General features: G+C 39.8%; 1 protein-coding gene across 2 annotated transcripts in view; it reads right to left on the reverse strand.

Annotated features, from left to right (window-relative positions):
- LOC117372821 (potassium voltage-gated channel subfamily D member 2-like) overlaps positions 1-13,686 on the reverse strand; it is a 55,504-nt gene extending 41,818 nt beyond the window's left edge. For both annotated transcript variants that reach the window (XM_055222597.1, XM_033968687.2), the window contains exons 1-2: positions 13,374-13,686; positions 11,982-13,161 (exon numbers count right to left, since the gene is read on the reverse strand). In XM_055222597.1, coding sequence (XP_055078572.1) covers positions 11,982-13,093 — 1,112 coding nt within the window. In that variant the 5' untranslated portion in view covers positions 13,094-13,161; positions 13,374-13,686. The remainder of the gene's footprint in view (positions 1-11,981; positions 13,162-13,373) is intronic.
- Between the last annotated feature and the right edge of the window lie 5,647 nt (positions 13,687-19,333).

The raw sequence follows: 19,333 nt of genomic DNA on the forward strand, positions 1-19,333 counted from the left end.
ATCATTCTAAAGCTATTCAGGAAAGATTCATTTCTATCCTGTTGTTGTGACTTCTTTAGTATTGATACTTGCTCAAATGAGTATCTGGTTTTGATACTAGTTTTAGTGTTGATTAATATCTGATTATCAATACTTTTGGCAATCCTACTATACAATTTCTTTCCCATGTGTATAGAGTGCCTCAAAAACAATCATACTTTCATCTTGATCATGCTCAAACTATTTCTGCCGCGTCTCAAATGAGGTGCCAGACGCGTTACATCACTCTTCTTCTTCTTCTCGTGCAGACTGATGACTGCTGTTAGCTCTAATCTGCGGATGGCGGCTGATCACAGATGCAGCTTGTTGGCTGAGGGGCATTTTTGATAAAGAGACAAATGTCAAAAGGGGGAGGGATCTACTCTCTCACTTTGGCATTAGGAGAGCGGGGCCAGCTTCAGCATATTGTGTTAGTATGCTGTCCCACGCAGCCAATGAGAAATGGGTGAGGGGAGCATTATAACGCCCCTTCTAAGCAGTGATGGGTGGGACTTTCAGCACCTTCTTGAATAATTGTCTAATCTTACATCTGTGCTGCCAACCTGGGCTCTCTGGGGTCAGGCGGGGGCAATGGTGACAGATTTAGGATGATTGCTGTTTCGTTGTTTTCCTAAAGTTGGAGACAACTAAAAATAAAAGGCAACTGCAACTTCAGCTATAGTTCTATACGTCACGAGGCTGCATTAAACGCACACAGGAGTGACACTTTTCTTTTTCACTTTTAATTGGTTCTTCTAAATATAACAACCAACATCTTACAGTGAAGTATGTGGAAAATACAGTCATTTTAAAGGTGAATTAATGACGCATTTTATTTTTGAGGATGGTAATTGTTGGCTAAATATAACAACAACATTAACTTTTCCTGCTTGTCGCCATGGAGTTATTGCTTTGCTTGTATACTCCATAGTATTGGATTAAATTTATCTATCTCCATGGAGACAAGCAGGTGACGCAACCAGGCCAAGCTACAGGCAAACAGTGGGACATTCCAGGGAAGGCAGTAACCATGGAAAGAAGCTGGTGTTGGGCCCTCCACCAGAAAAGTTTCATCAGGTAACTTTAAAACAGTTGGAGTAGTATTTTTGATGATGTGTACATCTTTTGAAAAATAATAAACCCCACTTTTTAGTCAGAGAATAGTTAAAAAGGGATCAGGGATGTGTACTAATAGTAAAAGTACAGAGGTAAAAAGTAAGATATAAGGACAATCAAGTAAAAGCGTTAATGTACAAATCAACAATATGAATCAATGACTTCATTTTGCATGAATTGTGTGTATTGTATTTATTGTTGTTTACTCAAAGCTGAAGCTTGAACTTGAAAAATTTACTCAAGATGTTACCACAAACATGTTAAAAATAACCCCTCAAACTCCATTAAAAAATGTAGTGGAGTAAAAATAAAATACTAATAAAGTAATCTACTTAACTAAAGTACAGATGCCTAAAAATCCTACTTAAGTACAGTACTTTACTCCTTGTAGTTCTTTACCGTCCACCATTGAAAGGGGGGAATAATGGAAGTATTCAGAAATGTAATACCTATATCTGGTGATGAGATGAGCATGACACTATAAGAGCGGCTTATTTTTAGGTGCACTTTATTACAAATCTTAAAATTACTCTTGCAGGAAAAAAGATTTAGAAACTGCAGGTACAAAAAGTCACAAGAACATGTCCTTAATACACACTTTAGAAGTGATTTTTGTACTACCTCATTTGTGTGTCATCTTATTTGTGTTGTGTGTTATCCAAAATGTGTGAGAAAACTGTATTCACTATTGTTTAATATAGTGAATAAGGCATTTGTTGCAAATGAAGCTTTTACATGTATGTCTTCATTTTCTTCATCAAAAACAAGCAATATTGGGAAAACGGTGCCTGCTTGCCTAGCAATTTCCATGGCCAGACAAACCATTTTCATCTGTATATTAATGCTGCTGAGTTTGTAAATAAGGCGAGGGGTCTGTGGAGGATTGCTATGGCTGCTGCTGCTGCGTTGGTTTCACTGAGTGATCCACCGATCCAAATAGCTTCAAAACATATCATAGTTTCAACGCATAGGGCAGCCAAATGCAGAAGTCAAAATCTAATAAGAAACCTATAAACAAACAGACGGTCTGGTAAAATAAGTTATATTTTGTTGACCTGACCAAAACTGTCTCATACACAAAAAAGGTCAGCTCTCTCATCTCAGAACAACAACGTTACACTTGTTGAGTTCACATTTGGAATTACTTGTTTAGTGAAGCAAGATATATGATTTGGTAGCTGCAATCATTTAATGCACTACAAATCATGTGCTAATCAATATTTATTGATGTCGGCTGGTGTCATAAATCAATTATAGAAGTTGGCGTAAGAAGTTGGCGTATTATACTTAAATACAACAACAGGGCCTAATGAAAAAAAAGAGATTTACAGTAGTAGTCCCCTCCCTCACACACACACACACACACACACACACTATAATACACTATGTGTATCCTATAGCTTTTCTATTAGCAGTGATAATAATGCACCTGTTGAAACACTGTTCTTTTTGGACACTTGGAGCCTTTCCAAAACATGGAGAAGCTCTGAGTAGGGCTGCAATGAACATTTATTTTGCTAATCTTTTTAAACTGCAGATCATTTTATTCATTCCCATGTCTATTTGATGTCCTAAATCATCATTTCTCCACATGTGTTTTAGAGTCTGTGAATATACATATTACTGAAGTAGTTGACAGTTATGTTAATAATCAGTGAGCTGCAATTACAATAAGGACCCTGTGCCCAACTGTTTCCAACGTATTTGAGCAAAATATGGCCAGCCCCATTACAGATATAATGTATAACCAGCTCTTGATGTCAAAATATGTGTGTACCATCTGCATCTAATTATAAAGTGTTTTATTGTCCAATAATCAGGAAGTGCATGTTAGCATCCTACTTGTTGCTAGCTTTACCATGACTACAAAACTCTGCTGTGGTCTCTGAAAGTTGTGTAAAGTGCTTATAAATAACTTATAATAGCTCGGAATAACTTTGGACAACTGTGAACCGTTTAAAATGAATTAGTTCGGTTTTTAATTTGGTCCCATAATTAATTAATTGTTTCGGCCTGAGCTCCGAGTCTAAGCTATCACAATTTGCCCTTGTCAAACTCACTCAAAGACTTATGATTATACATTTTCCTACTTGCTATCTGATAACTCCCACCCGCCAACAGGTGCCATGATGGAGGTAAAAAATCTGTCTTCTCCACTTCATCTGTCAGTGTTTGTAATATTTTACCCAACCGATCTATATGTGAGACGTTAACCTCACATTTGTATCATTTTTCCATCACAGCGTTCCCAGTCAAACAGAATGAGCTCTCAAATTGTAGAGTCAAATTCCGGAGATCACAGGGATCAGGGAGATAGTGACACAGTAATTGCGTGGATGCAGTAGTAAGCACAATGTAAACCAAGGCAGAGGAACCACTTAGAGCAGTGCCGAACATTTCTGCAAAATGATGAGGAGGCATTATGCATGTCTGTACGATTTTCATGACCAGACAAACCGTTTTCATCTGTATGTTAATGCTGCTGAGTATGTAAATAAGGTGAGGGGTCTATGGAGGATTGCCATGGCTGCTGCTGTTGCTTTGGTTTCATGTGCGACTGTGTGATCCACTGATCCAAACAGCTTCAACAACATATAGTTACAACACATAGGACAAGTTAATAAGAAAGCTATGAACAAACAGACAAAAATATCAAACTTAGAAGTGGTCTGGTAAAATAAGTTAAATTTTATTACCCAGACCTGGCCAATACTGTCTCAAACAAAAAAGGTCAGCTCTCTCATCTCATAACAAGAACGTTTCAGGTTCAAATCCCACAATGCTTGAATCATTTTATGTGAGGGTTGCGCATTGCTATAAATGAACATATTTCACATAGTGTCACCACAGTGGGCTATTCCTCCAGCTGGGTCAGGGATGTCGAAACTTTTTTCACCAAGCCGGATTTGGCCCCCAGGTCATAGTTTGAACACTGTTGAGCTAGGTATTTTAGGACCTGAATTCTAGCTCTAGATGGGTGCGGGAGCGCTACTTTAGATTCTTGGAGTCTGTAATTTTTCTTATGAAGAGTCTGCTTCCTGCTTGTCTTCATGGAGATGTTATTGCTTTTGTCTGAAATGTTCCACAATATGGCATGAAACCTGTGACGTCAGTAGACCAAGTTACAAGGCAGAACTGTGAAGAGGTGACCTTGCTCACATGTGTTTCAAGATATTTTTAAGCAATAAAAACATTTGTAATCGGACAAATGCAAGTTTACACCATACAACATAACAACTATTATTTATTGTTTTATCGCCAAAGCACAGTTGCCAAATGTTTGTTCACTGCCGAGGGCAATAAAGCTTTTCTGATTCTGATCTCCACGGAGACAAGAAGGTGGTAGACCTCCCATCAGAAAAGTTACATAGTGCATCTTTAAATAAAATATATATACAACCAAGTTAATAATTTAGTCCATGACCTATTGCTGACCAAGCCGAAAATGTTCTCAATACAACATAAAATCACATATTTTACGCCTCACTAAACTAAACAGCGTCCAACTGGAAGCCCTCCCTGATGTGATTCATTGGCTCACGCTGGGGCAGGTGCAGGTCTGTTGCTCTGGAGGGAAGTGGAGCAAATGCTTTCTAACAACAGTGAAATCTCGGTGATGTGTTTTCTTACATTTCTCCCTATTTCCTAATGCAGTGACGGCACATTTGTTGGAGGTAAGTTTAATCTTGTTCTGGAAAATTCCATTAATCTTTGTTGCTCCTCGGCAATACAAAGAAGAAGATGAAAATGCTGAGCACTGGGGAAAAAAACACCAGCCCTGTATTTTATGTCCTCACACTACGTTACCCAGCAGCCCCTTGTGCGGAACGTGGTAGAGCCTATTTCATTGTTTAATGCGGCATATTCAAAAGGACTTAATGAAACCCCGTGCACGAAATGAGTATTAGTGGTGCTGCCTTTAACGATGAGTTGTCTAAGAAATCGAATCAAAAAGAAGGACAGCCGTTTTGTCCTTGTCATATAGATTATTTATCAATCTGCAGGGCCGCAGTGACGCATGCTGCTTATGGAGTCCGTTCACACACACACTACCCTCACGTTAACCAACCAGCTTCCCATAATCTGTTTTTCAGCTCTGGCCAGCTGACCACAAATGCATCTTCATTTGAACTATTTTATTAGAAACAATCTAAAATAAATCAAAAACAGGGAGAAGCTATAATCTAGTGCTGCGTATTTATCAAGTAGCCTGGTTATACCAATGAATGATGTGTGGCTTGAGGTAATGTGCATTGGTCTTCTTTAGAGCTGCATTGACAAGAAGTGAGTTAGGGGTGGGGCAGGCAATATGGGAAAAAAGCCAAGATGAAAATTCCAATATCTTATTTATCATATTTGCTCAAGCTTACAATTTAAAGGAGCTATAGCTACATTTTAATTTTCTTGAAAATTAAAACCAGAACTAGTTAATGTTAAACTGTCCAATCATATTCCAGACTTACATTATCCATTCTGAGCATCCTAATTATTCATTGCGATGAGTTTATATGCGCTTCTCAAAAGAGCAGAGTTTTGCCAACGTGGTAAAGCCAACAACAAGTAGCATGGTAATCGTGAACTTTCCTGTACTCGGATAATAAAGCGATTTGTAATGAGATGCATACAATACACTGTGGAGTTATTTTGACCTCAATAGCTGCTTATATACTATATACATATATATATATATAGGCAAGGCAAGGCAAGGCAAGTTTATTTGTATAGCACAATTCGTACACAAGGTAATTCAAAGTGCTTTACAGAATAAGAAAGACATTAAAATCACACAAATCAAACATAAATAATCACAAATAATCATCATAAAATTAACATTAAAAGAGAAGAGTGCAGAATAAAAACCTGTCAGTCATATGCACAGCTAAACAGAACCATTTTGAGCCTGGATTTAAACATTGTCAAAGTAGAGGCCTGTCTCACATCTTCAGGAAGACTGTTCCAAGTTTTAGCTGCATAAAATTTAAAATTTAAACGCTGATTCCCCATGTTTATTTATATATATATATATATATATATATATATATATATATATATATATATATATATATATATATATATATATATATATATATATATATATATATATATATATATATATATATATATATATATATATATATATATATATATATACTGGGCCAAGACAAATTTGGTCGAACACATGAAAAACTGGGTAGAGGGCCGTGAACTAAAGCTATCTGGGAAAAAAATCATATACCATTGTAACTGATTAATCCACCTGCCACTCAGAGCACGATTAAGGTTGACCAGTAACAAACAGATGGTATGTGTCGAACAAAAAAGGCACTGAATAAAAAAAAACCTGGCTGACCCTCACATTTCTATTGCATTTTGCTATATTGCCCGTTCCTAAAATTTGCTAAATAATAGATGTCTTATATCATAATTTATACATCATGAAAAACAACATTATTATTATTTATTTACAACTTCAGTTTTTAAAAACCTCACCTTTAAAAAAGCATGTCCTTCTAAGTACACCTCTACAGCATAAAACAGTTCAATTATTAATCAGAACATTGAGTGCTGTTTTTGCCTTTTTTCCCCATATACGGAACAAAATGAAAGTGCTTGTAGAAGGAATTTTTGAAGCATTATTTACACTGTCAACACTGCTTTCTACAAGGAGGTGAAAGGAAAATGACATAGGTAAAATATATCGTCAGTTAGATTAATCAATGACACTGTTTTGTTGATCGTGTTTATACCCTTATAAAACATTGCAGTATTTTCAGGAAACACTTTTGCGCCTCTACCTATATGTAAAGCAGCAGTAATAAATCTATAATATATGAACGGCTATAAAATCTTAATCAATCACGCAGCCTACATCTCTCCTCTTAAATTCCCATCAGCTTGAAGTGTGGCGAAAAAAGGGTATCAAATTATACCAGACATGCATATATTCACTGAAAAAAATGAATGTCTTCTGTAATGATCTTATTAAAGGAAAGTCCAATTTGGATTTTTTAAAGCCAATACTGATAACCGATATCTGTCGTGCTGCACATTTGGTTAAAGCTAACTTGCTCTCACAAAATTTTAGCATATTGTAAATATCCACATGTATTAATTTTTAGGTGCATCCTTTTTTAGACGTCAAATTGAAACTGGGGCGGACCGCCCAAGCAAAGATAATCAAGCACTTACTTCCGAGTTGGAAAGAAATAAAAATACTTTATTCTTAGCTATGGAGTGTGCAGCAGCCCCATTGTGTTGCTTTTACGTTAAACTCTTTGGGGAAACACCAAGTTAAACTGAAAGCACTTAAAATGCATTAATTTGGACTGTAAAATGGAAAAAATGTGGCCACACCACACAAAACATTTTTCAATATCAAACCAGTATTGGTATCAGGAAAACCCCTTAAATATCATTCATTACGGTATTAGAAGCGATATATCACCCATCCCTAATCTTAATCTGCCCATAGAATGCTCTGTCCCCAAACCCCTCTTCCTCCATTCCCAGGCTCATTTGCATGGACGACACAGCACTCATGAAATACATTGCGTTGCCAGGTCCTGCTCATTAAGTCACCTGTCACTTCAGTCCCATTATAGCAGCCTCATATTAGAATCACCTCTTGTCCCAAATAAAGCAGCTGGCAGGGGGGTGTGCCTATAGCCTCCCCCCAGGCTAATGGCAACCTACACACATGTCCCATCAGCCACCTCTGCTTGTTGTATTATACACTGATGTATCACAATGCACACTAATGGGTGGCTTAGTTTTGCATAATGTGCGTTACATACACAATGCCAAGCGCTCTAATGTATTCTCGTCAACAGCAGAAATTACAGCCATTGCGGTACATAATCAAACAGGCCAAATGTTCGCACTGACTGTTGTGAAAAGAGGAGTGAGATTTCTGCGTGGCAACGGCCAGGGGATTGGTAACTCATCCAACCATTGAAGATGATTATATTACTTGCTTTCAGACTGTACTCTGTGTTTTTTTAATTTTTTTTATCTTGGTTTAGAAACACTTTTGGAGTTATGACAACAGCAATCTTTTGAAGTGTGAACAACTGCTAGAACTAAATAATTCCCACTTTTACTCCTAATTTAGAACGGCTTTAGTCCAAGATTAAAACTGGTTAGAGGGTTTTTAGACAAGATTAAGTTCTCTCTTAGTACTTAGTACTAACTAGTGTGATCATTGGCCATAGATTTGTTAGTGATATATTCATATTGTTATTTATTGCTTTTGTCTAATGCAACTCAACTCAAACACAGACCACATGTGGTTTTAATCAATCATAGTGAAGTGTGGACTCTCAAAAGCACTTACTCTTACTGTCCTCTTTAAGACAATATAAAAAAGGTACATGAATCATGATCAAATCAAAACAGTAATTCCCCATTTGTTGTCATCCAATCTTAGATTAGACCTGGTTTAGACACTGGTTAGAAATGTCCTCTGTTTAAAAATTACTTTCTTATAGCAAAAGCAATCCATTAATCTCATACAAATATAAATTTCTTTCAAACAATCCTGTGTATTTTACAACAACTGCAACAATTGCACTGCACGACAACCTAAACGAAACAGTGATTTGTCTTCAAACGTTCCTCACCAGGACCAGGACTCAGTATCCGAAGTTGCAGGTGAGATAATGGTTATACTTGTACTGGTTTACGAGCTCCATGGTGACCCTCCTGTCTGTTAACCTTGCCTCCTCTGTCGTATAAATCCAGCCCTGAAAGCTTTATAGGCCTCACATGTCACTGGTATTTTGTGGGTGGAGCAGTGCCACAGAAAAATAGTAGAGCAATCAATTATGCATTTGTTGTGTGACTGAAATGTACAGCTGTGTTTGTGGGCCTATAGAACAAATCGCCCATAAACCACAAATCATTCATACTGGTAACAAAGCAAATCATTTGATATTTAAATGATGCCCACTGTTTTCTGTTACAGTATACGGTTAAGTACCACTAGACATTTTAACAAAAGCCATGCAGGTTGAAAAAACTTCTATAAATCTGCCCTCTATATTTAAAACATTGTTATCATTGCTCATTCATATGCAGTGTGATTTTTAGTGTTAGTAGTGGTCCGCAGAGAATAGGGCGTTACTCTTAAAGGTAAGGCCAGTGTCCAGATGACTATGGCTGGGAGAGAGTCTGTCCTCTCACACTTCCCTTGTGGGTTGCGCTTGACTTCTAGCGTTTTCGCAGCTGCCTCAGCAGTGCACTCCATTACACCTTAAATCACTTAAAAGATCTCAAGCACCAAAAGTCCCTGTGCAGCTAATTCTCCCTGACTGTGTGGATCATCTGTGAGAAGAGGAGAGGCAAATACAGCAGGATTGCAGCTTAATAAAGTGTGTTGTTATCTTCCTATTGGAATCTGCCACCTTAAATGGATTGCATTAAATCAGGCTCAAATGATGCTCTGGAAGCTTAGCGCAGTATTCAGAGATAGAGTAAAGCGTTGCAGATAGAGATCTCACATTTACAGCATATCTGAAGATGTGTGTTTGACAGAGGATGCTCCTGCACACAGAGATTAAGCTGCATGAATATGGAGCATAAGAGGGTCTTGTCCTGGTGAGGAGGCAGCAGCAGCAGACACAGAGGCGTGACACGCAGCTGCACACTGCTATTGATTCTCCGCTGGTCTCCAGGCTCCTCCGCTCTCATTCAGGCTGACTGCCAAGTGCCTCTGAACAGGAGCCCTGCTCTCCCAATGTCTGCACGTCTGCTTAAGCACAATCAATGGGCCATCAGCAGGGGAGCGAGCGCTCGCCACTGTCTTTACTTCCACAGAGCGTGAGTCAGGGAAATTGAAAATATATGTAGTGGAAAGGCATCATGATGCCACGCCGACATAAACCATCAATGACTACCCGAATGAAATCAAATGCTTTCAGAGACTCCGAATGGAGGCACAAAAGCCCATTCATTTCTGACTCCAATAACTATTTGTTGGATGACTTTAAATGTTTCTTCATGCTGCGCTCAGAAACAAACCATGAGAAGAGCTCATTCCCAAGAGCAGATAAGAATCTGCAGGTTACTGGAGGAGAATATAACGGACTGTTTCCTTACAGTGTTGTCAGCATACAATGACAACCATACTTCACCTTTACCAGGCCATTATTTCAGAGATGATTTCTGAAAATCTCCTCCTCAGACTGATGGATCCTGAGGAGCAGTGCACTTTGTCTCTCAGCCTCTCCACGGTGATCCTTTGGTGCATTCTGCACCACTGCAAGGCTCTGTACATGTGCACATCTGTCACACTGCTGTCACACTTCACAAAGGAGGGACACAACTGTTCCCATTATCAAAGGCATAGGAGTTTTGTTCCCTCTGCACAACATTATTTAGAATTCATCTTAAGTGACACAAAAGGTATTCAGTGTTTGAATGCAGCAATATCTTTGTTGCTGTCCAAATATAAATAATAAAACTGCCTGCACAATTTGTGTGTAATCTGCACTCAATCTGATAGGAGCTGGAGCGATGCTGCACTGGTGATGGCAGCCTCAATCACTGGCTACTGCATATCACTAATTATGCTCTCATTGGTCATCTGAGGCAGAGAGGTACTTCCACTGATACTGAATGAAAGCAGGGGAAGCTTCAGGCAGCTTCTCTATCACTGCAGCAGTCTGATAACAGTAGACAGGGACAACATACTCTACAGTATACCCAAGTCTTAAAATATAACAAATAACATTTCAAATGTAAGCACTGCAGGATCAAAGCAACAAAATACAAAAGAATACATCATTAGAGCACTTTTAAATAGGGCATGCTCAAGTGCACTGAATAATATACATGCTCACATGTGCCTTTGGCTGTTTATTAAGCATATTTAATCTCTGATGCTTTGACATTGCAAAGAAAGGCCAACGTGGTTTCAGCAGGACTTCATTTGTGTGTCATGGATGATTGGGAGGTGATGAGGACTGTAGGCATTGCCTGAGTGCCTGTGTTTACACGGCAGCCGGGATATTTTTACACACAAATTAGCTACGACTTGATTATTATTTCCCTCTCTGAGTGTGAGACGGACTGCCTCAGGCAGCTCTGTGCTGTATCCACTTTATTATAAAGCTATTTGCAACACATCCAAGCCAAATTGCAGCCACTTGGCTCATTGAGACAACTTTGGGAATCAAGGTGGGAAATAGTAATAATGTCACAAATATTAATAATAGAGAAGACTGAACAGCTGAGTGCTTGAGTGTGTTTCCATCTATTAATTTGATGTAATTGTCTGAGTTTAATTAATTTATGCTACATCAGAACATAATGTGGATTGTTCCTCAGCATGAAATTAGCAAGTAAATATTTACTGTTGTTAAAATAAGTAGAAAAAGAGCTGAAAACTCAGAATGTCTCAAGCTTACATTAAAGAACTTAAGAGAAAAGAATGCTTCCTCTTGGGTTCAGGTGCAAACTCATTCATGAACAGCACTACCTGGATGGAGACCAGATACAGACACTGAAACACACCTGTAGCCCCAGCAACAACAATTCATTACACATTTGATAATGACCCTGGGGTATGTCTGTGTGATCCCTCACCCACCCAGGTATGATCCATAGCATATATTATTGTATTATACCCTGGTGTATTATACCCTGGGGTATAATATAATAGGCTACCATCCGTTTGAAATACCTTAAGATCAGTAACTGTAACATTAAGCAACTGCTTGAAGAAAACAGGCTATATTGAAACCTGGGAAAAGAGCCTTATTATAATAGTGCCTGTGACACTCACGAAGCCCCCCACAGACCCTGATAGGACAGTTGTGTGGCGCTTGAGAGACCGCGCTGTCACCTACCCCAGTGTTGTCATGGTGACGATGGTGTACCAAAACGCAGCGGGGATACTGGTGAACTTGCTGGCTGTGGAGCCTTTCTCTGCATAAAACATGACCGTGGCAAAGATAATGATGGCCATTGTGAGGGAGAATAGTAGGAAGCCCAGCTCGGAGGCGCAGCTCTTTAAAGTGTAGCCCAGGATCCGGAGTCCCGCGGAATGCCGGGAGAATTTGAAAATCCGAAAGACTCTGAAGACTCTTAGTGTGACAAAAGCCCCGCTCACCTGGTCATTGTCAGTCATGACCAGTCCGATATAGTAAGGCATGATGGCCACCACATCGATGACGCTCATCACACTTTTAACAAACTTGAAGCGACTAGGAGCTGCAATTAGTCGGAGCAGATACTCGACAGTGAATATCATGACACAAGCCGTGTCCAAACAAAAGAAGGCCAGTGCGTAACGATCCCCACAGGAGATCTCTTTGGACCTGTTGGGCAAAGTCCCGCACGGTACCGTTTCCACCACGTTGGCCATCACAGAGATGGCGATGAAGAAGCCAGTGACATAGTAGAAGACCAGGGCTAAGGTGCTGGTGTGAGGGTTTTCAAAAGCCCGCCACAGATACTCCCGGTGCGTCAGGTTCACCGGCGTGACGTCATTGCTCGCGTCCATTTCCTCGTCGTCCTGCAGCCTCTCCGCGTTTTCGCGCCTCCTGTCTTTGTACTCCTCATAGCAGCAGTCTCCAATAATCTCAGGAATGATGCCGAAGAAAGCGAGTTCCTCATCGTAGGCAGAGATGCACTCTTGGCGTGGGTAGTGGAGCTTTCCCGTGCGATAGAAATTTAGAACATGTCTAAAAATATCAGGGTCACGGTCAAAAAAGTACTCATTTGTCTCCTCGTGGAAAAAGAAGTCTCTCTCTGTACTGCCCAGTAAAGTGTCCGGATACCTCTCCAAAGTGGTTCGCCAGGTTTGAAACTTAGTCCCGCTCACGTTGAGCACCACCAGTCCCTCCTGGGTCTTTTTTCGGTCTTGGGGAGGTATCGGCATCGGGGTGCTCGCCACAGGCATCCATCCTATGGCTGCCGCTCGGGCGAATGGGAGCCATGCCGCTACACCTGCTGCCATGCTGACCTGTAGTGTTTAATACGACCCCTCCGATTTCCACAGTGCTACGGCTCACAGATGAATTGCATCTGCAGGAGGACAGCAGAGACACTGATAAGAAAAACACACGCTTACTTCTATCACTGCGCATTGCATTGTTGAGTATCACTCAGCCTCATTCACTGTATAACTGTGGAAGCTCACTTTGCGGCAGAATATCAATTGGATTTCGTCAGCCCCACACGCACGGTACAGGCAGCTCATCCAATTACAACGTAAATATTAAAACAAAATTACCTACCTCAAATATACCGCTCTTTGAAGTGCGTCCTCAGAAAGACTACCTATCCACGGAAAGCTGTTGCAATCCCGTCACCCATGTATGTGCCACTGCAGCCGAACTAATGAGAAAACAGTGCTATAACGACGCATCAACAAGTTAAACAATTCGGGCGGCAGTTTCCCAGACTGGAGCGGTCATTTGTCCGAGCGCAGTCTTCTGCTCACGCGTAGCCCCCTCTGTCAGCTCCGACACCGCAAGGCAGCAGCGCTCAAACGTTTTCCCTCCCGTTGCAGCTACTCCTCAGTAAACTCCTATATTTCGCTCGTCGACTGCAAGACCACCCTCCCCCTCCTCAGCGCCGACTGGGGAAAGAGAGAAAATCGCGTGCAGAGAGCGAGAAAGAGGCAGGGAGATAGATAGAGGAGTGGTCCTGTCTTTTCTGCACTCACAAATTCCTCTGCTACGTGCTCCAAGAGAGGAACTAATCAATGTGTAGCGGTGGTCCAAGTAGCAGCATCTCCAGACTTCAAGTGAGCGCCCACGTTTCAGACAAAAGTTAGTCCCGTTCCTTAAAAGGTAAAGTGATATTTAGATGATTTATTTTTGTTTAATGTGGTCTTAAGAAAGTCCATTCAAGTTGAAAGTTTTTAAAACAGAAAAAAAGAACAATTATTATTATTCACTGATTCCTTTTATATTTCTTAAGAGAAGTGCCCATTCAGTTTCTGATATGCTGCAAATCACAATCAATATTGTTCCTTCCATCATTCTGTGCTGCTGTTTGACAGAGTTACACTGCTTAAAAGGTCAACATCATTGGACAACTCCACACTACTGACATTTTCCAAAATAACCATAATCAATGAAATGTCTCTTGTGTTTCTTATAACACAACATAAGAGTCTTTGGAGAGACTGGAGACAGCTGCGTCCAGTTTTATTTGTGAACAGCACTGACCATTATTGGCTTTGATTTTAAGCCATAAGGACATGCAGATCCACTGAAACTAAAAGCAAGTGCATTTCAGTTCCATTTGAATCTTTCAAGAATTTCAGCACCATGGACAGCTCTGCTCTTTTTATAGTGTCTTCCGTATGTGCACAGGTTACAGCTGCCTCGCACCAGTCACTATTTCTTCCCAGGCTGCACAGACACACATGCACAGGGTTGGCTAAGTACACACAGCTGCCGAGCTTCCACAAAATGGATGGTGTCTCTGACCATTAACCCGGCCCCAGCAGAAATGAGGTGGAGATTCTATTCTTTTCGAAAATTTACTGCAGCTGTTGCACTCATCCAAAGTACTGTAATTTGCAACAAGTGAGGAGGACTGACCCGGTGTCTTGTTCAAGGGCAGTGTGACAGGATAAGTGGCGCCTGATGGACACTCAGATGTTGCACCAGTCAGACCTGTGGCCCCGCGCTTTCTCCGTCTTCAGCCAGAGCTGGAGCTCCAGAACCGCGCGCTTCTGCTGACACCAGGCCAGGCTTTAACAGGATGAATGCACAGGACTGTCAGAAGTCCCATTAGTGTATGCTGCGCATGTCAGAGCAGACTCAGTGTTCGCTTTGAGCAGTCAAGCCCAGGGGCTATGTATTCATCAGGGCATTTAAATATTCCAGCGGTTGCCAAATGGCACCAAACACTGGCATCCCCCAGACTCACAGCAAGGCTGTCAGAAAACACTGGCCTGAGCATTTTAATTTTAAAAAAGTCACTTCAAATAGTTTTGTATTCAGTATCTACATTTACAAATGCAACGTTAGGTGACGTTGTTGTAATTTTATTACTCTTCTAGAAAGAAACATCTGGACTTTTTGTTTACATTTTAATCTGTTTTCAAGCTGAATCGACACCATCTGTCTATTTCAAAGTTTTAACATCATGCTACTTTCATTTGGTACTCCACAGAACACTCTTCACATCTTTTATAATCACAGTTTAGGGAGAGAAAAGGAACTATTGCATGCATTTTAAACAGTACTCCATAGTAAGCATAAATGGGACAAGGTAATAGCATGACATTGGTGTGGACAAGTGGGCTGAAATCATCTAAGGTGCTGACATACTTACAGACTACAAATGTCCCTCCAAGGTCGAGGCTGATGATTGTTGTTGACACAGAGGACTGCGGACAATTGCATTACATCAGTTGTGTGTTTATGGATTGAGTCTTTGGATGTCGTAATTAGTGAGTGTCCTCAGCAAGATGAAGACTTTGTCCTCTGAACTTTGCCAAAAATTGTTAAATAATGCTAACTCTGTTGTTTTGTCCAATGATGCCTCCTGTCATGTTGAACTTGCACAATGAAGTGGTGCCAGGCTTTTTGGATTATGGTTGTATAACAGGATAAATTTTGTAAACAAGACTTTTAAGTATGCTCAGTGTTAAACACAAACACAGTTCACCAAAACAAACATGCAGAGAGCTTGATAATATTTAGACATCACGTAGGCTTAAGTATCTTTTATGATCCTCTGGCAGCAACAATCTGTCCAGTCTATGTAGTACAATACCACTGCCCACATGGGGCTTGTATGGGCTATTTTTAGACAGGTCTCGCCGAGTGATTGAGATGATTAAACAGATGAGTCCCCTTCACTGGACACACGCCAGGCCTTGTTAAAGAAGAAGTGAAAGAGGACCTACGCTATTTGATACGGGTCATCAACGAACAACGTTTAAAAATATTTAAAACTATTGAAGCGCTTTGGGAAATTCGAGCCAGAAATAACAAGAATGAATCATCTTCAGTACAAATGTTGGCATCAGAGTTTTACCAGGGCTTTATATAGACTTGTAGGGACTAGTGTTATGTGTGGGCGCTCTGTGTATGTTTAAGGAACAACCTGACAAGGAAGAACCATTCACCTTGTTTATACTTTAAGTATCCGTGTTTGGTTAATTTATAGGCTAAAAAAGCAATTATACGTGGGCTTTTATAGGGTAATATTGCATGGGATTCAAATTATGTTTGACACTGAAACCTACAACCATTTAATTTATTATTTTTGCCTTTTCTATCTTCAAGTGGATGTGCATCAGTCCTGGACACATCTATTTGTCCTTGTTGACTCCTGGTTTAGTCCTGGCTAAGTCCTGATTCAGGCCTGGTTTAGTCCTGGTTCAGTCCCAGTTTAATCTTAGTTCATTCCTGGACACATCACAGTCGGTCTGACCTGGTTCATTCCTGGTTTAGTCCTGGTTCAGTCCCGATATAATCCTGGTTCATTCCTGGACACAGCTGCCTGTCCGTCCATGGGTCTCTCCTTCACTGTGGTGTGGTATCAAGGTTTATTTTTTCCCACTAGGTTTTTTAGAGTTTTTCTTTGCTGAGAAGGAGGGTCCAAGACCAGTTATTTGCTTGTTTCCTGTGAATGCTTGTCTTTTATTGACTGTTTATGACTGCTTCATTGTTGATTCTCTTTCCTTCTGTTAAATCAACAATTTTTGAAGTGACTACTGTTGTGAATTTGGGCTCTAAAAATAAATTGAATTGAATTCTCATGATTTGATGCATAAGACATAATGCCTCAACATAACCAAACACAACATGGTCAGAACTAAACCTCAGTCAGATTAAGCATAAAACTGTGGTCTTGAAACAAAAATGTCTGCCACACAGAGAAATATATAAAGAATTATATGTTACACATATATTACAGACTGGTTCAACCCCTCATTAAACTCCATTTTATAGAGTGTTTCAATGAGATGCGAAGTTCAGAACAAATGATAAAAAGGTGATAAATACAAAGGCAGTAAAATGTTCAAATTAAAATAGCTCGGGGCGAATAAAAACAGGCAAATTACACATCCAAGCCTATTTGAGGCCTTGAAACACTGGGGATGTTTTATGACACTGTGTTAATGAAGTCGTGAATCCTTCTCATGACCTCTGAGTGCAATGACATGCTGATATCCTCAGGTGAACAGCCCCCAGTCACCTCCCCCTGCTGCTGCTGCCGCTGTTCCCTCAGCCCTAACGAGTTATTGACCCCCCACCGACAAGCAAAATAGAGATGGCCTTCACAGTGTTTTATTGTATTTGCTGTGTCTGTGTTGTCGTGTCCACAAGTAGGCGACTACAAGCAGTGCTATGGGGCTGTACAATAGCCTATGATGTAAATATGTGAGAAAAATAATATCTTTATCACCTTTATCACATTTTGTATAAACACCAAATGACCTCAAATGTGTCTTTTTATGGCAGTAGGAGGGCTGGGAGAGAAATCACAATAAAACAATGAACCTTGGTTTAATCTTCTTTATATACATTTGGCACCATTTATTAAAGAACATTGTGTAACTTTTTGGAGGTGGCACATCACCTGCATGAGTCCATGAAATAGAAAGTTAAAACCATAGTTTGGAACATTCAGGTGGATTCCCTCCTCCAGGCCAAGTTAAGAGTCAGGTTTGTGTGGATGCACGCCTGCTCACAGCAAGGTTTTTTTCTGGTTTTCAGTGCAATAAAAATCACAATGGGGCTTTAATCAATTCATTAATTACAGTTCGTTTGAATATTAGCCAGTGGAGTGTGTTGTTAAGTCCCTTATCTACATTGCTACATATTGCTTTAATAAACACAATTATTGAAAATTACATATTTTTTTGCACTATGCCACCCTGTGTGGAGCTATTCAAACTGTGCTCTGATATGCAGTTGTATTCAATGCAGAGGGTGCTTCTCTTTGAGGACTGTGTGACTAGTTTTATCCCTGTCAGGATTGCTGGGATAATCTGTAATTTAACAACTGCTGCTCGTGAGAGAGCTACAAATGGGCCATATGGGTATACAAGGAGTTCGCAGCACTTGTAACTGGGGCTGAGGGCTGCGCTTGACTTTTTTTCTCTCTTCTTACAAAGATAATTAAAGAATAGACACAGCAAGTCTTTTGGAAGTGGGGAATAAATGATTTATTCTAAAGGCGGGGCAAAATATGATATGTGGCTTGTAATATTATACTGTATATTAAATATTGTATAGTAATGCAAACATAAATGTTTTTGTCTGTGCTGAAGCATGCTTTATGGGAGACAATTTATCTTAGAGAAATACTAGTGTCCATACAATGCAAAGGTTAAAATGCAAAACTAATAATTCAAACACTCATCATTTTAGTCTTGAAAAGTTGATTTGTCAGAATTTGACACAAATAACTTCCACCTCGTTGGACATATTTTATTTAGACTAATAATATATACTATATTTTAAAGTGTATTTTGTTACATTCCTGGTGGGAGGTATGTCACCTGCATGTCCCCCTGGAGATGTTACTGCATTGCTTGACATATTCCATAGTGTGGCATTAAGTGTATCTATTTTCGCATTTATTTACTTGGGTGTTTTAATTGATCAAAATACCCTAAAAACAGGCATTCTTATTATGAGCAGGTCGCCTCTCCACAGGTATAACCTGTTACTTCATGGAGATGTCATTCTTTTGAAAATTCAAGGCAAAGCAATATTTTATTTATTTATTTATTTTATTTATTCAATGTTTAACCAGGTGGGTCAATTGAGAACAACTTCTCATTTACAATGACAACCTGGATAGGCAGCAACAATAAAACACATAAAACACAAACACAATTCACAAATCAAAGAATAAAACATTAAAAGGGGAAGGTAAAATAGTGGTTAAAAACATGTGCAATGATCTTTTAAAATTAAATAAAGTGAGCTTTTAAAAACAGAGAGAGAAACAAAAGAACCATGTTTTAAATCCTGCTGTAGATGGTTCCAGTCACTTGCTGCAGAGAACTGAAATGAGCTTTGGCCTAAGGCTGTGCGAGCTTTCGGTACTGACAGCTGTATGTATCTGTTGGAGCGGAGTGCACGACTGGAGCTGTGGATATTTAGCAGTGAACTGAGATATGAGGGGGTCATACCCACTAAAACTTTGTAAATGAAAATGAACCAGTGAGTTTGTCTGCGGGTGTGAAGAGATGGCCACTTGAGCAGAGAGTAAA

This window comes from Periophthalmus magnuspinnatus, chromosome 6 (assembly GCF_009829125.3).
Source record: "Periophthalmus magnuspinnatus isolate fPerMag1 chromosome 6, fPerMag1.2.pri, whole genome shotgun sequence".
NCBI classification, from domain to species: domain Eukaryota; kingdom Metazoa; phylum Chordata; class Actinopteri; order Gobiiformes; family Gobiidae; genus Periophthalmus; species Periophthalmus magnuspinnatus.